Genomic DNA, 25,082 nt, shown 5'->3' on the forward strand with positions numbered 1-25,082 from the left:
TTGGTGGCTGCATTTCTTCTTTTACTGCAGCATTTGCCACAGATTTTAAAGGCTGTCTGTTCTATTTTTCTTTTACTTTTCAACTTACAGGAGTGGGGGACTGATTAAAAAACAATCCAAATACAACTCAGTTTCAAAGACTTGGGTGTTATCTTACTGTTGATCAAAGTGGCAGAATTCCCAGAGAGGGAACTTGCCGTACTGACCATCCCATGTGAAATATTGAAAGATGGAAACACTCATGCCATGTGCCCAGCAGTTATTTTTCCCATTTCCTAGGCTCAGAGCCTAGGTGGCTGCTTAAGCTGAAAAGGACATTGATGCTGTCATGCATTATTCATGCAGATAGGCCTTCCTGGATCTGCCCGGCACTGCATGGTCTCCCCATGCCTTATTTGCCCCCCCTAAGTTCACAGTCTTATATACCCCAGGAACATGAAGGGTAGGGAGAGAAGAGGCTCAGGTACTGTCTGTCTCTAAGCACAGGGGGCAAATCCACAGGTGAGTAGGTACACTATCATAGCATCATGACATTGCTTTGATGACTTTCATCAGTTGAGGATGTGCTCCAGAATTTCTATCAAAGCCTCGTGTACCACCCAATTACATGGTTTTGTAAAACTACCATAATCTCAAAAGCATGCATTTGCTTGTTTAAAGCTGATCATTTACTGCATTTTCTCATGTTAACTTGTTCTCCTTTTCTCTTAATGCTACTGCGTGGCTGAGAGAGAGAAACTTAACTCCTCCCTTCCCTGCCAGCCTTATCTCCTCACCCTGCCCTCTCACATGTTGGATTAATACCCACCTGATAATATTTTGTGCTTGTTTGTGGCCTTTCATCTGATGAGCTCAAAGTGCCTTGCAAACATTAATTAAACATAAAATATTACTGAACATCTTCAAAGAGCTGTGCAGTCATGTAACAAAATCCCCACAACACCCTGGTGAGGGAGAGAAGGATCATTAGGCTCATTTCACACAGAAGAAAAATAAAGTGCAGAGATCAAGGTGAACATTTTCAAAAGCATCCACTAATTTGGGGTGTCAGTTTTTTGGCTGTTCAACTCATGGCACATAAATTAATTGCTTGAGGCCATGCAGTGAGTCATAGCTGGAGTTGCAGCTATAATTCAGCTATTCCAAACTCCTAGACTTCAGCTGCAATCATTAGATGTTACTGGTTCAACTAATTAAGTCATATAATTCTTTATTGCAGGAATTTTTTCACTGTGCTGAGATCCTCTGGCAGAAAGTTATGCCCTCACTGTTCTATTGTTTGCTTATATTTTATAAGATATTTATAAATTGCATATGCATGCATACATATTTTATGTGTGTTGTTACCACATACACAGAAGTCAGCAGTCTTACAATAATGAGTATAGTATTCTAAATAATAATACCCAGAGGTAATTGCCAAAATATAATTACAGACAGATATTTGCTACATCATATATATAGTATGCAGGCATTTAGTGCATTATTGTTTATTACACAGTAATATTTTATGCAGCTAGGAACATTGGTACTAAATGCAGAATGGTTTAATTCAGGTATGAAATTATTTTGATTCAATATTACATTATTCATTATTACTTCCTCATAATGCCATCCTTCAGTTTGAGTTATCTTTTGCCATCATTCAGCTTGAGTTATATTTTGAGCTTAAACCACCAATTCACCCTCTTTGGTGTGTATGAAAAGTACAGAAGAAGCTCCCCAAACTTATAACAGTTTGCAGGCAGAATGGATTTTTAAAAGATTAATAAGCAAATTGGTTAATTAGTTTGAATTAAAATTGACTAAAAATAGGGTCATTTAAGGAATTTAGCATCTGTATTAGTCTTTGTCATTTGGTCTTAATAATAGAATAACATAGCATATTTGTATTTTTCACATAGTTAAATTTAATTGAAATCTTGTGTGTAAAGTAGTGTATATCTAAAGAAATTAGGTTGTAATTAAACTAGTTTTAATGACTTGTATATAATTATTAGGATTAAATGCTACAGACAAGGGTCAGGTCATCCATCAGTTTGGGTCACTCCTAACTGACCCACTTTTAACTGATTTCTGACATCAGAAATAACATGACCAATCCTCAGCTTTTGTGTACAGCTAATTTCCATAAAACAACATTGATGATTGTAATAAATAAATGCCATAAGGGAAACTGGACCCACGTGTCCAGTTCTGATTTCTGGCTTAATTGGCATAAGTGTTGTTCTATAAAGTTTCTTGGTTAGAGTTAATGTGTGAAATATTTAATATATATCTTTGTTACTCACATGGTAATAACAGACTTCTTTCCTACATGCAATAGTATTTGCATACTGCTGTTCCTTGTGAGTGGTTTCCTTGCTGCTATTAATATTTTAAATACAATCTTCCTTTGTTTACTTCTGGATTTGTCCATGGAGGCCTCTCTTTGAACAGACAGGAGGGGGGTGTAGTATGTGAAGCAGCCATGCATACACTTTTAGAGGTTCACATACCATACCCCCTTTAAATGGCAGAGTTAATTTGGTTCAATTACTATGGTACTGAAGAACCATGTGACCACTTTCCTCTGGGTTTCTCCCCCTACTGGCTCTGAGATGGTGAAATTTTCTGTTGGGGGGGATTTTTTGGTGGTACTTTGAAATGCTGCTTCCTAATGTTTTATGGGCTGTGGCTTAGTTCATCAGCATTATCTCAAGAATGGGGAATGACAGTGTTGCGTGGCACTGGTCCTGACAATGTCTCCTCATCTAAGTTAATAAGAAGGAAAGTAGCTCCAGTGTGAGCTAGGCAGGACTTAGTTCAGTGGTAAGACAAGACCAAAATCTGCAGACAAGTTTCTAGTAATTATAAATATTAATAATAATGGGATTGGTGTTGGAAGTCTGAGCCATACCAAGTCCAACTCTTCTATTTCTTAATCAGAAACTCGCATTAAACAAACCACAAAGTAACACCCATAATTACTGCAGCACATGGATGCCCAAGCCTTGTGATGATTCTTGGAAATATTTCAAAGCAGGTGCAAACGAGATGCACAATGTACAAATTTCATAGAGTATCTGTTTCTCTCCCTGAAATGGCACAGAGAGCTCCCCAACTAGTGATTCTGAAAGTCAAGCAAGCCAGCAGTTGTTCTCAGCAGGTGAAACGTTGAATCTACTAACATCTGATCTGTGGAAAGGCCATTTCAGAAACTGAAGTTGCCATCATTATCAAACTCAGTTAGTGAGCAACAAAATGAGTTTCCCACCAGAGGGGAAAACATAATAGGCTATCTTTCAGAACTGAGTTGACCCAATGTTAAATTGCCCCATGGAAAGCAACCACCCCCATCACACACTTATGTCTATGGTTAATGATATACTGGGGGCTTCGGCTAATGTGATTGGAAAAATGAGTGAGAGGGACAGTTCTATCTTTTCACTGACATTCTTGCAGGTGAAATCATAAACATGGGGAAATAAGGAAACTTTCAATCTGTATCTAGTACATTGAATGGACATTAGTTTCAAGTAGTCATTAAGTCTCTGTATGCCTAAGGTCTTAGCTATGAGGAGGCAAGTAGCCCTGTGACCCTATGCTAATTCAGGTTCTGCAGGAGAAGGTACACAAAACTGTACCTCAAAATTTGGGAGTTCAAAATTAGAGACTGGGGTTTATGGCAATTTAAAAAGGGCCCTTTAGAAGGCAGGGATCAGATTACCTTTTATCCCCTGATTCTACAGAAGGTTACGTAGTAAGGAACAAACTTGGATTAGAAGGATGATAGGGCAGAAAACCTAAGGGGTCTTTCCCACCTCATAGTTACATTACTTTCCCTTTGGATGAGTTAGGCCATTGCTTTTAGTTTATAGGGGTTTCTTCATCTCTAAAATATAATGATGGTATTGGTAAGAAGATGCTCTTGTATGCACTTACATGAGGGTTGAATTGCATTTGATGTGTCTTAGGTGTGACAGAGTTACAGAACTGACTGGGGTCAAAAGGCTGTTACTGAACATTCAAGGGCAGATGTCTTGTGAACAAATTACCACTGCATTGATCACAAGTTAGTTCATAGGAGTGTTCAGGCAGCTGACTCAGATCTCTATTTCTAAAGGGTATCAAATTATTTTGACAGGGCTTTTCTGTTAGTCTAAATCATCTCCCAAGTGTTATGATAACTTGGAGAGTGTCAATATCATAGTGCTTAGGGTCGGGAGGGACCTAAACAGATCACCAGGTCTGACCCCCTGCCCCAGGCAGGAACGGGTGCCAGGGTCATATCACCCCAGCCAAATATCTGTCCAGCCTCCCCTTGAAGACCCCCAAGGTAGGAGACCACCACCTCACTTGGGAGCCCATTCCAGAGCCTGGCAGCCCTAACTGTACAGTAATGTCTCCGGATGTCCAGCCTGAACCTTCTCTCTAATAATTTGTGGCCATTATTCCTAGCAACCTCGGGTGGTGCCCAGGGGAACAGAGACTCCCCCAATTTCTGCTGGTCCCCCCGGTGAGTTTGTAAACGGCCACCAAATCCCCTCTCAGCCTTCTCTTGTGGAGGCTGAATACGTTCAGGCCCTCCAGTCAGGAGTTACGGGAAGGGGGGGTAAGAGAAAGTTAAGTAAGTATAGGACATGATGTGTGCTGACTGGCTGTATTTGGTGCATTGCAAACTCTACTGAAAACTCATGCTGGTCTAATTTAATTGCAAAGATGCTGTCCATGGGTGGTTGTACAGGAATGACATGTTATAAAACCTCACAAAAGTCTTGTCACTGAGCTTTAGACTGTACTTTGAAGGCAAGTTCTGACCCTTAAAATGATCAAATGTATGTCAGTTCAGGGTCTGGTGCTATTACAAGACCAGTGCTGTACGGGATGGGCTCTAATTAAAAGGAACTAGATAAAGGGGCTGATAAAATTCAGTGGAGAGACTGGGAAATCAGCCTGAAAAATAATTAAAAGTAAACCAGCCTGTTTTTCAGAACTGCTTTATTGAAATTAGTTTCCCAGTATTAATGTAATGTGCAGTTATGCAGGTCTTTTAATGAGATTGTATTCATTGTTACAGTTTAGGGGGGAAAATGAACTCGGGCAAATTGGTCCTTGTAGTAAGTCTAATTGCTTTGCCTTTGAAGGAGCTATATCAGGGATAAATCTGGCCTGCACTGTCATTGAAGTGAGTAGTAGCTGAATCAGGCCTTTAGCATTATCCTTGGTAGGTGATGAGGCAAGGTGAATTGGGAGAAGCTAAATCCCACCGAGCTGTGAGAAAAGTGCTTATCCATCAAAGAATGATACACAGTGGGAGTTTAATAAAGAGATTTTTCTGAAATGCTGAAATTTGTCAATTCTCTATCTCCCTCTTTCACAAACCAGTGGATGCCATGTGGGCCAGGCTCTGTCTGACTCGCATCTACAAGGAGGCTGCCAGAGGGATTTATGCTCTTCAAACCTGATCCATATCTGATCTTAGCTAAACAGCCTGGTAGTATAATGTTTTATATTCCAGCACTGGAATACTAAGATGATCTTACAGTAACTAAGCTATTAGTTCACATTCTTAAGTACTTCTTTTGAAAGGAGATACCAACATTTATAGCTACTTAGCATTATAAAATCCTTAAAATGACCCAATGATTTTATTCCAGATTGTTAGATGATTTTTTTAGTCAATTGAGTCTGATATTCCTCTAAGTTATTTGGTACCACTTAATTGTTTTAAACTTTGGTCGTGTCAGCATCTAATGAATCTGCTTTCATTAGATGGAATTCATAGATGATGGTTAATACTTAGTTTGTGTTTGACCGACTTGTCTGTAGAGATGTTCTTTTGAAATTTGTTCTGCAGCATGTTTACTATATGTACTCCACTGGGAGATATGACTGTGACATATGCAGTAAATGAGTCAGACTATTAATTTACGTGCATATTTGTTCACCTGATGAATCACAGTGTTACCAGTAGCATCTTAAAATTAGCTGTATGAATTCTAAAGATTAAAGAGATTTTGCTTGAGGCTTAAGAGCTGAAATTAAGTCTAGAGCTGTATTCAAAATCCTCTTCTATTCCCATTTGGACTTGGCTATTTGAACTGTGGTAGCTGGACAATTTACTTAGGAATTTTTAAAGCGAAGGATTATATGCTACTTAATCAGAAATTACATGAGGATTCTCTTTCCCCTTAACCCACCATCACTGACCTTCGACCCATAGATTTCCAGCAGCAGTAAATTAACTACATGGGAATTATTGTCCCCATGGACTAGAACTGTAGATTAGGCAGGAACTGGCTAGCCACTCCCTATCATGCCAACTAACATTATCTCTGTGTTTCCTTGTAGCCACTCGTCTGCCTATATCTGTCTCCTGGTTTATACTTGGGTGTGACATTGTAAGGAAGTAATTTTGTTCTGTGTTTATACTGTGGCTGTCACAGTGGGGTCCCTGTTCCCTGACTCAGCCTCATGGGCATTTCAGCAATACTACTACTATTCAAGCCAATTTTGTGATCCTAGGGAGAATCCTGGCTATTGGTACTCCAGAAGATCTCCAAGATCAGAGAGGACAAGGGGAAGGTGGAGTGCAAGGACCGACTGAGAGGAACTGGACATAGGAAAGTGGTGGTGGGTAGAAATACACCGATACATCAGTCCCATATTGGATCGGAACCAATATAAAGAAAATTGACAGTATTGGCAATCAGCCTTTTTTGGCTGATGTGGCCGATAATGTTGCCAATATATGCCCTGTGCAGCTGCAGTGCAGCATGTGGGCGGCCAGGAGAGCAGCCCGGCAGTGTGAAGAGTAGTAGTGTCTGGCTGGTAAGCCTGTTGCGAGGAAAGAGGGGGGGGGTGTTTGTGGGGGGGGAGGGAGGGCAGATTGAGGCCCCAGTGGTGAGGGAGTGGGGCTGGGGCTGGGTGCAGGATGGAGCTGCAGCTTTTCCAGGAGGCACAGCTCCCACCACTATGCACACCCCAGGAGGACATGGGAGTTGTGCCCCCAGACCTACACAAGGGGTGAGGCCAGGCTGCTGCTGCTGCAGGCTGGGGCTGGTTTCTTCCTAGAGGGAAGCTGGGCTAGGTTGTGCTTAGGGCATGTAGTGGTGGAACTGGGAGTGGGGTTTGGGACTACGTCAAATTTTGGGGTAGCTGCATTCCCCCCACTCCCCCTCCTAGTGCCATTGCCATCTACCATGAGTGCAGCCTAGCCCAGCCCCCACCAGGAAGAGCCTGGCACCACACTTAGCTCCAGCCTGCAGCAACAGTCCACCCTCGTCCTGCACAGATCAGAGGCATACAATCCCCAAGTCCTCCCAGCATGCATGCAGCGTGCACCGCCCCCCCAGAAAAGCAAGCATTATAAATTTAAGATTACACTGTTAAAAAGCTCAAGTGTTTCAAATTATGGAAATGCAGGGTGAAGGCACCAAAACCACCTTTTAATTCTGCCCTGGATTTATAGGGAGGAAGGAAAAATTGTTTTTCCCATCCCTCCATAAGAAACAATTCCTTTTCATTGCACCTATTTGATGTGCTAAAAAACTCATGGGACTAGGCCCATAATGGAAAACTATCAGCCTCCCTTAAGAAGGGAGGCCACATCAACTAAATGTGTGGGACAACAAAAAAGAAAACGGAAACAGGAGTGAGGTCATTGGTTAATAAACAAGGGTATCAGAAGTGGACACCAAACAGAACACACTGACCAGTGGCCTCTGCCCCCTGAAGGAGTCAAGGGAGTCTGTGGATGCCAATCAGTGAAACTCTACCCAGAGTTGTGAGCGGAGCAGGAGTGCCAGGAAAGCAGCCCCACACTCAGCTGGACTCCTGGCAGGAAGCAAAGGCACTAGAATGTACAAGCTCCTGTAAACTTCAGCCTTTATACATCTACCCTACTGTCTAGAATGAAAAGGAAAAAAAAAAAAAGGCCAAAAAGCAAGAGTTACTTTTATCACCCCTACAAACTTTCTAGTGCTTCTTGAACATAAGGAGTGTGAGGCCTAAACTGAGGCACTATAGCAGGAGAGAGGGAAGCAGGGCTTTAGCCTCTCCTCCCTCCACCCAAGCCACCAAACCTGGCCAGGGGTAGGAAAGAGCACCTGCTACAACCTCTAAAGTAACAGAAGGTTGTGCTTTTCCTATGCAATGAGGAGGAAAAAAAGGTTTCCCAAGGCTTATCTGATTCTCTGAGTTTCTACTCAGGCTGCATTGGGGGCAGCAAGCATCTTCAGTAACAACCGTATTTCTAAAACTCATGTTGACCTGGACAGAACCCCATTGTAAATTCATATACAATTAAAAAATCTCCATGCTTTATCCTGACTTCACAAAGTAATCTTCATATTGCATCACATTCCTTAAAAGCTGTTACTTTTATTGATGAGTCAGTGGTTGAATCTTATAAATGCAAGGCAGTTTAAATACATCCTTATTCATCATGCGTTCTGAATCAGCTAGGCTTCCCGCCTCAGGAGAAATAGAAGCAAATTTCAAGCACATAATAGTTTAATTCACAGTTGTGCACAAGAGATGTCTTGGCATCAATGTCCACAATAGCACACCTCACAGTAGGATGGTAGCTTATGAAATTTCATCATAGGATTTCAGGTAGACTGGCTTGGAAAGCTTCCTCAGCTTCTCTTGCTTTTGAAATGCACGACCATGTTTCTGGGCAAGACCCATAGGAGGGAGATGAATCTACACGAAACAAAACAAAATTAACAGTAGTTGTGCAAACCGGTAAACTGAAAACAGTCAGGAAACAGGAGATGTTGTGGTACAAGAACATTTCACTCAAACTTGAAAACAGTTTTATAGACTGTTGAGAGACCACACATACTCTCTCAATTAGGTCATTTATTTTGATCGAGAAAAGCCCATTTCCAGTTGTGATTACAACTGTGTTTAACTTTGAAGCCCTATGTGTTTTGATTATTGCATAAAATGCAAGCAGAATCCATTATAATCCTCTAAATTAGACTTTTACAGCCTTGTGTTTTATTTTGATGTCATAAATTGACAAGATGCTTCATTTGCTAAAGCCGTATGGAATATAATAGTCTAGTAAATGTTTTTAGAAGGCCCAGGTTTACAGTTTATCAGAACAGGCACAAAAAGTACAGAATCGCAACACAACAAAAATATAAGATGGCTATGTTTTGCTGGTACCCAAGTACCAAGTCTCAAAATAATTCCAGGCAGAACTGTACAGAAAACTGGTTTTCTTATTGCCAGTTTCTCATAGTTTGGATTTGTCCTGATAACACATTAAATTGCACAATTTTATTACTGACCCTTGAAATATAAAGCTGTAGTTTTTTCACTGATAAAAGTCCTTGTATATATAAGACTGTTACTGATCCCTTAGTGATTAGAAATTGTAGGGGTAATGATGTGATGTTATGGTCTCTGGAGCCAATTCAAGGTAGTGGGTTAGGTACAAATATTAGTAAAAACACTTAGTAAAATAGCAAGATTCTACAAATCTAGACAATGCTTAAAGATTTTCTGTCTTCTCTGGTTGATTCTACAAGTTACTTGAAACCCTGATGAGTATAAACTTAAAAGACCTGCTGTATACTCAGTTAAAAGGGTAGCTAAAAGCAGCATATTTACTGTAAAAAATGAAACTATTTATTCTGTATACTGAAGGAACACAGTTCGAAATGTAAAAGAAAAACATGCCAAGAACTATAGTAACCCACAACAGTATCTTATAAGCAAAGAGGAAAAGAGAACTAGATTCTGATCACTTTGATAGGAAGAGCATGATACAGATGAAAATGTAAACATATGAATGGGATAAAGAAGAAAGCTGAAAGGATGACAGCACAATGGAAAGAAAGCACGGACAAAAGGAAAATAGCATTGGACGCTACAACTCCCTGCAAGTTCAATAGTGTTTAAAAAAGCCATTTTTATTTCTTTAAGTGAGGAGGGAGGAAAAGGAACAAAGATTATGTGCCTACCCAGAAGAACAAGAGCTGAGAATATTTTATTCACAGTGTAGGCTAGGAAGACAATGATATTTATATACTCACTGCACAGGTGAGAGGCCAAATATTATGAATGACTTCTAATCTCTCACCTGGATTTGCTCTCTCTACCACCTTTTCCTGTGCTTCATTGAGTCTAATAATGTAGTAGTAGTATTGGGAACTCTCGTGATTTTGTTGTAAATTCCATAATAGATAGTGTTTTTAAAGCCCCCACTTCTGGGGTTGTGATTTTTTAGGAACCTCAGCTGTGATATATTTTTAAACCAAGTTTCAAGCCCTTATGATCATGAAGGAAGGTTTGAAAACCTGGCTGAGGTCCCTAAAAACTGGAATGCAAAGACTTACATTATAAAATCTCATTATTTTTAACATTATTTTAACATTATTTTAACATGGATTGTTAGGGGCCAGAAGAGACCTTGCAGATCATCGGGTGCAGCCCGCCCCGCCCCGCTCTAGGTAGGTAATTTGGCAGATAATCTGGTGGGGGGAAGGGTGCTAACTGGAGCCAATGTTGAGAAGCCCAGAATGATTTTTGGAGGGTTGAAGTTGACAACACCAAAATAATGCCACTAATGCCACAGAAACAAATCTGCGTGCTTTAAGTTAGACAAGCACTTAAGTACCTTACTCAGTAAAGGGATTAGTACACACTTATAGAGTCTTTGAGAATGGGTTCATACTCACAGGTCGTGGATAGGGGATGTTATAGTGAAGTCCTATTTCTACTCTTGCTTTGCACTCTTCTATACACTGATGAATCACCTCTGGATCGGTTAACTAATCAAACAATATAGGAATGAACAATGTACAAAGAGAAAGGGCAAAAATTAGCAGTTATGAGCTCAGCACAGCTACCTGATTTACATTTTTTGTTTATTTTTGGATAAGCCCAAGCATGCATTGGCCTATTTTCTTCATCTCCACATAAGTCCTAAAAGGTAGACTTCTCACAGCAACTCTGAACCTGATATCACTGGGTGCATCTGCATGTTCATTAATGTCCTTAGATACTCCGCATTTAGTTTAGTACTTGCTTAAGAAAGTACCAACTAAATGTGCAGTAACTAGAGTTAGTGTGCATTAGTGCCGACACATGGTTATTTTGTGATGCTTACTGTGCATTAGCCTAATAACACTGCACAGTAGTCTATTAGCACAGTTTTTAACCGCACAGTGTTATTAGGCTAATGCGCAGTAAAACGTCTGGTGTAGACGCACCCAATGGATATTAGAGTCAGGAGGAAAAGCAGGGCTTAGGTTTACTCGGGGAATATGAGAAGAGATGTTTCTTACCCTATATGGTTTTTCCATTGTAAAACAATGATGCGCATGTGAAATATTAATATATTAATGGAACAAAAATTTGTGGTCAAAAGTAAGTTGAATCATTTCTCAATATGTATAGTAGCTGGAGAGAAAGATATGAAAAACTAAGGGCCATAACCTTCTATCACTCCATTCCTAAAACTCCCTCTTAAGCCAGTAGGGATGTATACATTCAATAATAGGAAACTAAAATAAATAATATAAAAAAGTTAATACAATTGTAATTAATTAACATATCAATATGGGACCTAAATACAAGGAAGAAAAACAAGGATCTAAGATAATAACCAATGAAGTCTGCCTGTTTGTTTACGCTCTTTGCAAGAAGTTTTAAATCCTAATTTTTTTTTCAAAATCATCTGCGTATCATTTCTGCAATAACTGTGTTCTTTTAAATCAGATAAAGGAATTACTGAATTTTGCTTGCCATTGCAGTGGTAATTATGCTTTTTGCTAAGCTTTCTGAAAAGATCAAAGACCACTTCAGACGACAACTGTAACAGCCAGCACACATGAAGTGCACTTTTCCTACTCTTCTTATTCGGCATTTTCTTATAAATGTTCTAGACCTTTTAACATCATAAAGCAACAAACAAAGAGCTAAGAGGATTCTAGATTTCTTCTTAGGGATAATTTATATTTTCTGTTTGGAGAAGTCAAAAAAAAGGATTTGAAGATAATTTGCATCAGTTTCCAGTCAAGAGACAAGCTTGAGGACTCAAATCTTTTCATGTTAAGGCTGAACAAATCCAGAGAGCAGAGAATATTACAGCCACTCTAAAAGCCAGGAGACCTACTTACATTTTTGTTTTTTTTAAATAATGTTTTGGCTTCATTTATGATGTACTGTTTCTCTTTAATAGTATCCTCCATCTGTGCTGATACAGATTGCCATTTCTTGGCTATTCGGAATATCTTGCGGTAAAGGCCAAGAACTTCTTGTCTTGTAACTGGTGTCATCTCAAGAAAAAAAACAAATATACGCATAAATATTTTGATTGATAAAAGGTCACCAAGCAGATGTATGCTTTGCACAGTCTTTAATCAATTTAAAAATATTGTTACTGTCTTAAAATATCTGCTGAGTAATAGGAGAGGAACTAACAAAGCTGCAAATAACATTTACCTGCCAAGCCACGAGAACGTTCACCCTCCACATAAGAAAGGAAAACACCATCTCTCTCTCTACGGTTCCAATTTATCAAATGTGAGTTAAACATGTGCTTAAAAAACAAAACTTAAATGTTGCCTTAAAGCTTTGTTGAATTGTCATCTCGGATCCAGGACACCTGGGTTCCACTTCAGCATTAATTTGCAATGTCACCCTGGGTAAGTCATTTAAACTCTAGTCACAGTTCCTCTTTCTCTGTAACAGAGGTTTTCAGCCTATTTGGATCAGTGTACCCCCAGCAGCTGGATGTGGACTGCGCGTGGCCAAATGTAGAGCAGCAGCAGCAGCTGCTGCGTGCAAGCTCTTTCCTGTCTGGCCGGGTGGGTGGTGCCTATGTGGCAGCGCAGGATGGTGCATGGCAGTGCTCCGTGTCCCCCTGCCCGTGCATACCTCCCTCGGGCCTTCTCAAGTACCCCCGGGGGTACATGTACCCCTGGCTGACAACCCCTGGTATAAAGACATCTCCACCTTGGTAAAGTGCCTTGAGAGCCACAGATAAAACAAGCTTCAAAATTGCTAAGTATTGTTGAAAAGCCCCTGTATATTGAGAATCTATAAAGTGATTTTCATAACACCATTTCTAATAAATATTACACAGTATACAGTCATCATCTGATTGAAGACTAATACTTCAGTGATTAAGAGAGAAAGTATGAACTAAGCAGGGGGCTAGAAAATGCCATGTTCTAGTCACTGCCTCTCTGTGGATTTAGAAGTCACTTCTGAAGGAGTAGGCAGTCACGGCTCTCACTGAATAGGACACACTGCTGTTCTGCAACATCTAAAATAAAAAATGAAGTCCTAGTGGTGAGTTTGTTTGCAAACTGCAGGAATAATCAGTATTTTGGAGATATTCCACCTCAAAGCTGCCTTTTGATCCACACACATTTTGAAGTGCCCCAGCCTGCCACTGACAACTAGCCCTTTTCAACAAATTTTCCTGTATTGCCACATGGTGTCCTCTGAAGATGCAAGTGAACCTCTTACGAAATCTGATTTTCATCCAATAATCCAAAGTCAGAATATTGCCCACAAGAACTAGAGCAGTTAACAAAAAAGCCTTCTGTTTCCTGGTTCTCCGAGGCTTTTTATGCAAACAATTCATGTGAACTAAAGACTATTTTGGTTTTTTTGCAAATTCTGACAGAAAGTCTCAGAAATATGAGCATAATGCTGCTCTTGTGTAGTTCTTAATTAGTACTAGTAATTCTTAACTATTAGTATTATTTTTGAAGAAGAGGTGTAAAATGTTTAACTGGTCCTCGTATCTTTGCCCTAGAGAGAAAACTAACTGATTTGCGTATAGCCAAAAGTTGTTTCTGTTAACATCTTGCTGAATGAATGTTTGTTCTGATTCAAGAAAACAAATATCCACAAGTAAATGCATAACAGACCCCAGTTCTGCAAACATCTCCATCTACATACATTTCTGTCAACGAAACTACTTCTGTGCAAAAGGGTTGAGCTGTGCACCTGCTTGTAGAATCACAATCTTGCCCTGGACTAGATTACCTAGATATTCTGGTATGTAATCTCTCTCATTGGATCCTCCTTAGGGATAGGCAGCTGGACTAAATGACCTTTCAAGGTTCCTACCAGCCCAGTTTTCTGTAATTTGATGACTTAGAGCCTTATGCTATAGTGTGCATCACAAAACATGAATAGACCAACCAGCAAGACTGAACCGAGGTCATGCAGACCCACAGCCACATCCCCACCAAGGCCCCCTCATGACCTCACAACTGTGCTGTGGCCCCATAGCCTCATTTCTCCTTGTGGTGGGAGTGACAAGAGGCACTTGCACAAGAGCTAGTGGGAGCCTCTAACTGAGGGACATGCTCAGGGCAGGTTTTCAGGTAATCACTACAAACATACCTTTGGAAAAATAACTATTTAGATTTTTACCTCCTCAGGGGGCTTTAGGAACAAAGAGAGTATGTATAGGAGCCTTTAGTCTGTGCAGTAGTTAAGTCCCGTTAACTTTTTTTTTCATATGCTACAGTTTTCACACCTTCCCAAGCCTGAAAATTTTAGAGGCTTGCAAGCATTTCTCTCACCGATCCTTTTTTCCTGTTTAATAACTGTTTAATTTTTTCTCCCTTCAGTTTCTCAGAAAGTTGGAATTAACACAGTTCTATTTATTTCCTTTCTAAGCACTCGGCTTCCTAGCAGATGTGGGCTGTAGTGTTAACATACGCAGTGAAGCAGACAAAGGGGGTAACAATGTGATGGTCCTGTTAAAAAAAAAAAAAAAAAATTCACTGACCAGACCTGTCATAAGGGCTCAGCAGTCACCAGCTCTCACTCCTGATCTTTACTCAGTATTTTCTAACAATGCTAAGAGGCAGATTAAACCCAGTTTCTGCCCAGAATTACAAAGAAAGTAGCCAGAAAGAGCTCCCTCCTTCCCCACTCCAGAACAGGTATGAAAAAAACCAAGGCAAAATCCAATGTATGCATGATACCAAAAATATGCAAGGGGAGCCTATTTTTTCATACACCATCTGTGCTACTTGCCTTGCTACTTGTCTCCTTAGTATGCATGTTATGATCGTTTTGCATGCCCACTGAATGCAAGTCAGAAGATGTTATACCACTGTGCTGCTAACATCCCCATTGTGGTAGTCAGTCAAACCCGCTGTTTAATTTATACTATTATTATTTTTTTTAATTGTAGCATCTGACCCATAGAGGTTAACCACAGGAATCTGTCATCAGGAAGAGCATGATTTATTTTTGCTGTTGTTTTGGCTGAAAAATTGCTCAGGTGATGTTCACAGCAAGAGAACCATGAAAAGGACTACGGTGGGTCTAAAAAAAAAAAATCAGTAGTATAAATGATGAATTGCAGACTAGGACAATTCTTAGAATCAGTGCTTGGACGTGGGCCAGCTGTGGCACATTTCCAGCTTCCAGGTATGCATCTGTTGGATGCTGTGATTAGTGTTTTACCAAAGTGTGGTCAAAACTAGACACCGGACTATATCATGCCTTCGATCTGTTTTGCAAACTCCTGTTATCAATGTGCAGATCAGGGGAATGATATGGCCCATTGTATCCAAAACTGCAAAGAAACCTTGAGTAGTTAATAAGTTACTGCATGATGAAAATGTCAACTTTTTTTTGTTGACAATTAAAACAAAAACACCCAATAGCCTTTACCACAAAAACATCTTATAGCACTTACAACCTAAGAACCACCCCCCCACTTTTTTTTTTTTTTTTTTTTAAAGAACACAAATTCCTCTGGGGATTTAGTTCCATTGACTCCGAAGCCCCGTATGAAATAATACAAATAATCTTGCCATCTGCAAGATTCCATGGTATTTTAGTAATAATACACACACACATAAATCCCAAAAACCTTGCCACCTGTACTGCAAAATCACCTTTGTTGTACAGAGCATAAGCCATGTTCAAAGAAGAGACAAGGGCAGTGATGGGAATGAGACCTTTCAAATATAGGCAGCTAAATTACTTGGGTAGAATTCAATTTCTTAGGTAGAAGGGCTTGAACCACCCCCTATATCTACCTCCTTCCCAGAGTATACCTGTAATATAACAGCCATAAATCTATTTACCTACATGCTGTCAAGTCAAGGATCATCTACTGGCTTTAAACATCCAATCTGTCAGCAACATGCTCAGGATTTAAGCAAGAAAATAGTAGTTGAGTAAGAGGAAACTGAAAGAACAGATTTCTTTCATATTCCTGTCAACCAGGGCACTTGCTGGTCCTGCATAAAACACCTAACTTAATGCTGACTTGGGATCTTCTCAGAGAAGAGAACCTTCTGTATGGGATAATTTAGAACGAGCACCTTTGAAATTTTTGGACATGCACGTTTTTGGTACATGAACAACCCAACTTCTGTTTGACAACTAGTTTACCTCTGGCAAGAAGCTTTTAACAAGTTGTGACAAATTATTTGACTGACAGTGTACCAGATCAAATTATCATAACTTATTTCCATAATATAAATGTTAGTTTTGTTTAAAACACATAAACCAGCATTTCTATCTAGGGTGAATGTGATCGTTTCCCCTACTACATCCCTTCTATATTTGAATACCACTCTTGAACTAGCATTCATTTACAAGATATAAAAACTTTGTGTATCTGGCTTATTTTAGAGCTAAATTATATCATTTAGATGAGTGGTGACCCACAATTTCTCTCCTAGTGGTAGATGTGATATATAATCATACACTCCATTTCACAGCAATTCATGGTTACTAGAAGTTGTTAGGCTACATTCCTCCCTGGTGCAAGTCCACTCTAATAAGGCAGTGGGTTTACACCAGGGATGATAAATTTGGCTCATAATTTCCTTTAGGGACAACAACAGCTTAAACAGTTCCTGTCACATTGTGAAGAAAGGAGAGATCAAGGGGTTTTGTGGCTAGAAGATCACATACCATCAGTGTTACTGTGTCTCAGAATCCAGCTTTCACTTCCTCTTCTCTCAGATATAATCAAACAGATTTAGGTGCTCACATCCACTATTCCATAACCACTACTGTGCACCAGCTCCACTGAATGCATCTGTATCAGCTGAACTGTGTAAACTCAGGAGACGGGTTTTCACTTTTGAGTCAGGGAAAGCATGAATTGAACATACTTTGGGGAATTAGCCAGACTCTAAATTCAAATAAATAAATAATTGAATGGGGCCACCAAATTTTGTTTTATAGTTGGGAGAAAGTCAAACAAATGCACAGGCTAACTTCCTTTGTGCTGTAACTCCATTGGCTTTCACTAAGAATGAGCTTGATCCAAGAAAAAAAAAGTCCATCTACAATTATAAATCTGGACACACTGAGTGTGGCTAAGTTACCAACTGGTGTTGAAACCTGACATAAAGGTTGTTTGCAAACATGGGGAAAAAAACCCCAACGCTCTACTTTCAACTCAGCACACTTCTGCACCGAGCCCAGCAGATGCCCAGAAAAGGCAGTGTGACAGTTGCACCTGGCTTTCCCAACATCTGTAGAAATCAGGCACTTTAGTGGGGTGTTTTTAGTGCTTTTATTTAATAGCTGATTGACTCAGCTTTAGCTAAAAATGCCAAAAAACCCCACTGGAGTGCTCAATTTATACAGCTACTGCAGAGCCAGGGTCAAAGTAATGTGGCTACTGCTTCCGGTACAGCACTTTTTTCCCCTCCACTTCTGTCAGCACCCAAAGTGACTGTCACTGTCCTCTGATTTTAAATTTTGTCTTAGAAATGATCCAGCTCTAATACTGATACGATCCTACATGTTAGTCAACACTAAGGCAAATTCCTGCTCACACTGGTGGGAATTTTGCTATTACAGGAAGGGCCTGCACGACTTAGCATTTCACTTGAATTAAACTTTAGCTTACACCTTGATTAAAGACAACTGCATGCAACTCACACAGCAGTGAATCAACACCTAGATTTTATCAATGGCTTTCCGGAACTATTCACACACATGGAAAAAGCCCAAGAGCTGATACTTCATAATCTAGATCAGTAGCTACTATAACAGTCTACTACAGCGGAACCCCAATAAATAGATGGAGAGTAGGTCATTCTCCAGTCAAGGACAAACGATCATTTTAAAATTGCTATTCTGATTTGGCCAGTATAGGCTGGATCCAGTCTGGATAGCACTCCTGGGGCTGCGCTATGCACGGGGTCTCCTAGCTAGGGACAGAAATTACACATAAACATAAATGATCAGAAACCGGTTCAAAGCTGTAACACAACAGAAGTTCAATGCACATAAGCTGCTTTCAGAATGGCTGAAATGGGTTTAAGAAAACCCTGGATGGATGTAGTATCAGACTTAACTGATTTAGGTTAAATTGGTGTATTGACCTGCTGTCCCAGATTCCAACCAGATTCAAGTTAATTCACAGTCCTCCAACATCCCAGGCACAGTTGCCAGGTCTTAAAAATGAAGTTATCATAGTAGAAGCTCAAATTATCATATTTTCTGAGAACTACTGTACACTGAAAAAAGGTATGCAAATAAGTCTTTTTAAGTGACATCATGTTGGCTTCTACTGTTATCATCATCACCGGGGATCTGGGTTTTCTGTTTCCCATGGAAAAAAGGAGAAAACACAGATTTCTTTTTAGCAGAGAAATCTGGGGATTCTCCGCTTTTGCAAAGTGCTCTTGCAGGCTGGCACAGCTCCAGCTTTCAAGAACCGACTGCATAAAGGATGGGAAACCCCCAGCCCTGGCCAGAGGGGGAAGGCAGGGTCTGAGCCTCTGAGGCAGCCAAGGCCAGGCTCAGGCTCAGGCTCAGACTCACCCTTTGCCCCTGGAGCATGGAGGTAAGTGGGGCTTGGGGCAGGGCTGGGTAAGGTGGTTGGGCATAGGGGGTGTTGCCGGCCCCAGGCAGCACACCGCAGCTGGGAGCAGGACCAGGGGTTGAGGGCAGGGGTGCCCCTCTGTGGGGGGCTTTGCAGGCAAGCAATGTGGGGCACAGGGTGGTGGTGCCCACCATGTGCAGGCCGCACACATGTTGCCTGGCTACCTGCCCAGGGGAGGGGGAGAGGGAGACCGGCATAAGGCTGAAGCACAGCTCTGTGGCTGGCTCTGCAACCATGGCAAGGGATAGGGGTGCAGGGGGAGTTTCGGCTTGCATGTGGTGCTGCTGCTTACCTGGAGGGCCGTGACGGTGGTTATGGCTGCTGCCTACAAAACCTCCTGCCGCTGCCATGGAGCTATGCAGCCAGCCGCCAGGAGGCGGCATGGTGGTGGCCAGGCAGCACGCAGCCATTCCCCACCACCACCCCGCAGTGCGCTGTTGCCTCCAGCCACACGACTCCAAGCACAGCTCTGCATAATCGTAGGGACTACTTCGACAGGGACTAAAGTGAGGGTGAGCAATATTTGCCATTTATCTTTAACTGGAGACTTATGGTGGGTAACTGTATAACGACCATATAACTAAATCTAAATTTCCTATTGATTTAAGACTGTATATAGCATTTAAAATAAAGCTCTTAGTATTATTACGCATTAAGATTTAGTTACATGGTTGTTATACAGTTACCCACCATAAGTCTCCAGTTAAAGATAAATGGCAAATATTGCTCACCCTCACTTTAGTCCCTGTCATATCCCAATTCAGGTGACCCCAGCCAGGTGCCTGTCCAGTCTCCTCTGGGGTAGTGGAGAGCACCACCTCCCTTGGGAGTCCGTTCCAGACTCCGACAACCCAGAATCTTAAGCTGGTTAAGACCCCCTGAGAGCAACCTGGGTTTTGTACATGCTGCCTCAATTGTAATACTATATTTTGAACACTTTTAGTATTACCTGTCCTACAAGGGTTGAAATTATTGTACAAATACAACACAATTGCTACATCTGGCAACACTGACCCCAGTATACCTTGCAAACCCGTCTCCTGTCTCAGGGTGGGCAGGCGCAGCGCGGTCTGCTCCAGGGCAGTGCGGTGTAGTGCTCCTCCCTCCCCCCCCCCCCGGCCACTGCAGGCGTTCCCAGAATCAACAGTAAACGTCTGTTCAGTTGCTTATCGGTTCAGCCTATGCAGATAGTCTAAGCTGTGCAGACTGAATCGATTCCACCTCGGGCCTGTTACCGTCTATACTTGGCAGAGGGCCGGGACCTGGTAGCAGAGCACGAACCCACTTACGTGTTGCAGGGCAGGGGCGGTGTTTTGTTTCGGACAGGGTCCAGACCCCTCGTGCTGCGGGCGGTGTCACAGGAAAAGGCCACGTAGATTTCACTTTGGCTCGGTCTAAACATGGCAGGTCGGTGTCTCCACGGTTGTTTGCCCCCCGCCCCCCGTGGCTTTTCGTGCCGTGAGGGGGCAAACTTCAATCCGACCCAACCGAGCCCGACCGCGGGGGCGGGGCGACGTCGAGCGCCCGATCTGCGCATGTCCACCCCACGCGCCAGGTACCCGGGCAGCCTCGCGAAAGGCAATTTCGGGCAGGCTGGTACCAACGTGCGCGGCTGGGGAGGGGGAGTGTTCCCGCGCGTCCCTCATCTCATTTTGCCTTTTCTCACTGCTGCTCAGCACCCACTGGGTGTCTCTCTTTCCCTTCCCCCACTTTACCTTCAGGATCAAGGGCCGTGTTCCCCGCTTCTTTGAGCAGTGGTTCGGGCCGGCCAAGCCCTGTTCCCCCTACCGCAACTAGCGGTGCTTGTCTGCCCTTTTCCTGCCCTCGCTGTACGTGTGGCGTCAGGGACGTCCGAACACTCCCCTACGTCACGCCGCCGCGCGCCGCCAGCTGACTCCTCATCCCCGGAAGTGATGTAGGGCAGGGAGGGGGGTGGGGAGGAAGGCAAGCTGGAGTGTCGCTGGGAGTCGCGGAGGGTGAGTGAATTGGACCGTCTCTTCTCGTCCGCTTCAGGGGGCGCTCCCCGTGGGGGGTCGGGCTGGGAGGCGCCCCCGATCCTGGGGGCCTGAAGTACTGGAGTCGTCCCGGAGAGCCCGGGCCGGGTGCTCGAGCTGCCTGTGCGTGTGTGGAGGGGCGGGGGCCGGGGCGGAGGGGAGACCATCCGTCAGGGCCCGGGGCGCTGTTCCCCCTCGGGGTCGGGGCCGCCCGCCCTGCGACCCCGCACAGCCCGCTTCCCTGTGGCGCCTCCGGCTGCACCTCCTCCTCCCCCACGGCCCCCTACCCCGGAGGGCGCCTCCGAGCTGCTGCCAGGGCCCCGGGAGGGAGGTGATGCTGTCCCCACCGGGGTGCCCCGTGCCGGCCTGGCCTCGTCAGGATCTCTTGGGGGGGTCCACAGGGGGCTCTGCTCTCCTAGCTGCCAGGATCCTGGCGCGTGTCCGCACCCCTCGTGTCCCTCGCTTGCGCCTGGGGGCAGGGAGTGAAGTTGCTGCTTGTCCTCAAACTTGCTCCTGTGGCTGCCAGCACTGCGGGCTCCCTTCCCGCCCTATAAGGACTTTTACGGGAGCCTGGGGGTGCACCCCCACCCTGTCGTGTGGGTTTATGGACCTGGCTGAGAGTGTGGCTAGACTACGCATTTGCAGCACCGTGCCCAGAGTCCTGGCGGCCCCAGGCTAATTTTTAGTATTGGGCTCTCCTTTGCCTGAGATAATGATGATAATGATTATTTTCACCATTTTCAAGCCTCCCTTCTGTCTGAGCCCTTGGCAGCTACCTGGTTTGCTCGTGCCTGTGTCTGGCCTTGAGTAAATGTTCCTTGGGAAGCGCATTTCTTTCCTGCTGTGGCTGTGAGAGGCCAGCAGGCAGGGTAGGGTGGGAGGTCAAGTCTGTCGTATAGCCGAGCCCGCTGTTGCTCTGCTGGACACAATGCTCGTGCCCTGGATTTCCATGGGGAGCCGTCTCTTCCCCAATACTTGTTTAAATTATTCCTTCTTTAAGTTACGGTGGGAGTGCAGGCTTATGTATTTATTTATTTTATAATCTTGATAGTTTGCTTCTGAATATCAAGTTCCAATACTCCACACTTGTCTTGCAGGAGAACTTCATGCTGTGCCACTGTTGTGTTTTCTGAAGAGTCCCAATAGACTTGTGATCAATCTTTCAGTGTCAGTTTCATTCTGTCTTCCTTATTCCTTCCCCAAGTTTGGGGAGAAAAATTGCTAAACACAATCTGAAGGTATCTTGTCTAATGCAGGCTTCCTTTACCTGATTGAGAACCTTCCCATATCTAATTAAGCACAGTTAATAAGTGACCACTGTGTGTTTGGTATTGGATTTTGGGCTAGCAGTGAAAAGAAACAATGTTTTGTGTGTTTTTGATTCTACATTCTCATAAAGTCTTTGCTGCAGCCTTCTGCTTGTTTTCCAGGTGCTACCGTGAGGTGCTTAGTGGGAGAGGAAGGAAGGTCTTTTGACTAAAATCAAGTCTGGGAACCATGAGACAGGTTCTGTTCTTGACTCTACCTTGCTTTGCCTCATCTTAAATGGACAGTTACGTATTTCACAGGGTGTTTAATAGTCTGTGAAGAGCTTTTACAGCTCCCTAAACGAAAAGCAGCTTGAAGTTTGAAACAAAGTGTTTTCATAGGTGAGAGGAAGGTATAGAAAGGAGATTGTTAGATCCTTGTTGACAAAGTAAATTTAATTCTGGTTAGAAACTTGTGGAGAAGTTCAGTTGAAGTCTTCTAAATTCTAATAATTTCATGGCAGTTAGTGCTGCTATAGAATTTGCTGTCCATAAATCTATTTAAAGATTACTCCTATCATTTAAGAGTGTACTTGCAGCCCTAATATTCTTTGACAGCTCAGCTTGATGCTCCGGTAATCCATGTTCTCTTGAGACATGATAACCTGCAATATCATCTGTAATTTGCCTGTAGATCTCAGGAACTACATCTAGTGACTTTCATAGTAGTTACTTATTTTGTCTCCTATTCCATGTTGTCTTGCTTTAAAGAGCTTGGGAGGTGGATGGGTGCGTGTGTGCATGAATAACTTTTTGATGTTACCAATTGCATCTTGCCGATTGTGGCACTGAGCATTTAAACGTAAAGGGCAGTAACAAGATCGATAGGAGAACTAGAGGGTAGACTTGACAATGTGGTGTAAAGCAGCTACTTCTGTAAACTAAGGGGAAAAATAGCTTCCTTAAAGAAGGAGTGTTCCAGGGAGAGAAGCTGTCAGACTATCTGACTGGCCTTTAATACAAAGGGACACAGAATGACCTCTAGTGCATGCATCAGTGATGATGAAAAAAGGAGATCTCCCTTGTGTGTCCACGTGACAGATAGACCTCAGTCATGCACAGTGTGTTCTGTGTTGGGATGGGAGGGGAATAAGGGAGAGATGGGAATGCTCTTGGCTTTTATTTTGTAGATGAAAGTGATTCAGCCCTTCCTGGCTGTGAGGAGAGCCAGGTGTGAATTTGGTGTATGTTGCTTTTTTCTCAGGTCTACAAACGCTATCAAGATGCCTGCTGCCCCTCAGAGCTATCCCAAACTGCTGTAGTCTTGGTGATTTTTCTGCTGGTGGTGGGAGGTATTGGTTAGTTTCATTACTGCAGTCGCGAGCCCTGTGGTAGTAATGAAACTGAAGGTCACTTTCATCTGCTTTTCAGAGGTACAAAGAGAAAAGGTGTTCAATTAGTTGCTTGATTACTGCTACTGCATCCTATAAAGATGCACTTTTGTTGGCTAGGTAAAAGACCAAAGGCAGAAAGAAGTTGAAGATTTAAGAGAATAGGGGACATTTTACCTGTTCCCAAGACTGAAGCTGAAAATGGGTCAAACGATACTATCTGGAGTTCTTGGGGGATGTAGGAATTGATTTCAAATGAGAGGTATACTAGTCAGAATCGGCTAAAAAGGAGCCCCTTGGTAACTCTGACAGAGATCCCTAAACCAATATTTCTAGTAGCTCGGTTTCTACGTGGGGTTTGCCTTGTTTTACGTATCTTCTCTTTTTTACCCTTTATTTGGAGGCCTTTGTCTTTTGGCTGTTGGATGTCCAGTTACTTTTCACACACAGAGTTGATGGTTTTAATGTTTTGTGGTTTATCTGCACTGGGGACATGGACTAATTGTATATTTGACTGTAGTTTATTCTGCAATAATGACATAGTAACTCAGCTTGAAACAGTGGTAATTGCATGGTGACTTGCAGTGGCGTATGTTGCCTTCTGGTAAAGAGCCACTTGCAATTTACCCCTGAAGCACATGCTTATAAACTGAATATCCTAGTTCTTTTCAAGAATCCATGTAAACAATCAGTAGCCTTTTAGTCAATGAGTTATCACAAGTTGTCTTGACAGGCAACAATCTCTTTGCCTTGTCTAAAAATTTCATGAGTCAAATATTTATCACTATGGAGTGTTAAGTCTCTGCAAATTAAGGTCAGGAAATCTAAGAGCTCCAGCTATATTCATGTAGCTCACTTGTACTCTTAACTTCATGCTGTCATGAATTGGCATCTTGGAACAGCTTAGCATTAGGTTATTCTCTGTTGCCCACTAAGGCTGACAGCTCTAGAGATGGTGCTCCTTGGCAAATCACAGAGGATCTTGCAGTTTGCCATTGTAAAAGTACTTGGTCTTGTCTCTCCTTTTTATTTATGCTTGCACCCTAGCTTACAAATAGGCAGGGTGGCTTTAGGTAGCTCTGGGATGACGGTCAGTAATGTGGAGATTTGGATCTCTGCAGTTCAAGAAGAGTGTAAGTATTTGAAAGGGTGTGCTAAAATGATTCAGTGGTTTGTGGCTAAGACACTGAGAGTCTGAAGCAGCTTAAATTCTACAGAAGAGGGAAGACAATATAGACATGTTGGGGCTGTAAATGTGAAAATTTCAGGAACACGAATATGGAAAAACAATTTAGCTTATGAAGGTAATGGGAGAAGGACCACTTGCCTGGAAATAAAAAAAGTAGACTAGATATTAGGAAAACAAGTCTCTTAAAATATTTTTTGGGCATTGGGAGAACATTGTCTGAAGTACTACTACATAGTTTGTTGAAGTCATTAAGAATGCAAAATGCAGGTGGTTAGTCTAAATTGGTCCCGCGGCTGTGGTTCAGTGGTAGAATCCTTGTTTGCCGTGTGGGAGACCTGGGTTTGATTCGTGGACATGCATATAACTACAGGTACTGAACATCTAGACTTGGTTTGGCCTTTGGATACTGTCTCAATGCCCTAA

At 42.5% G+C, this 25,082-nt stretch overlaps 2 protein-coding genes across 6 annotated transcripts in view; one reads left to right on the forward strand and one right to left on the reverse strand.

The window, feature by feature from the left end:
• Positions 1–8,281: 8,281 nt before the first annotated feature.
• Positions 8,282–20,656, reverse strand: LYRM1 (LYR motif containing 1). Of its 4 annotated transcripts, none has more exons than XM_019542243.1 (4): positions 20,554–20,656; positions 12,120–12,278; positions 10,677–10,769; positions 8,282–8,688 (listed from the first exon to the last, which is right to left on the reverse strand). In XM_019542243.1, exons 2-4 carry the CDS (start codon positions 12,276–12,278, stop codon positions 8,572–8,574), a joined length of 369 nt encoding a protein of 122 aa, XP_019397788.1. In that variant the 5' UTR covers positions 20,554–20,656; the 3' UTR covers positions 8,282–8,571. The 4 variants fall into 4 exon arrangements, with proteins under 4 accessions (XP_019397788.1, XP_019397786.1, XP_019397787.1 ...); XM_019542241.1 differs by lacking the exon at positions 20,554–20,656 and adding an exon at positions 20,128–20,168; XM_019542242.1 differs by lacking the exon at positions 20,554–20,656 and adding an exon at positions 19,863–20,165.
• Positions 20,657–20,722: 66 nt separating this feature from the next.
• DCUN1D3 (defective in cullin neddylation 1 domain containing 3) overlaps positions 20,723–25,082 on the forward strand; it is a 30,935-nt gene continuing 26,575 nt past the window's right edge. The window contains exon 1 of one of the 2 annotated variants that reach the window (XM_019542226.1): positions 20,723–20,814. The gene's annotated coding sequence lies outside the window, so the exon portion shown is untranslated. Of the gene's footprint in view, positions 20,815–21,882; positions 22,339–25,082 lie in introns of those variants that run through there. The other variant, XM_019542227.1, reaches the window with a different exon arrangement.

The sequence above is a fragment of the Crocodylus porosus genome, unplaced genomic scaffold (assembly GCF_001723895.1).
Source record: "Crocodylus porosus isolate Cpor-Errol unplaced genomic scaffold, CroPor_comp1, whole genome shotgun sequence".
Taxonomy (NCBI): Eukaryota; Metazoa; Chordata; order Crocodylia; family Crocodylidae; genus Crocodylus; species Crocodylus porosus.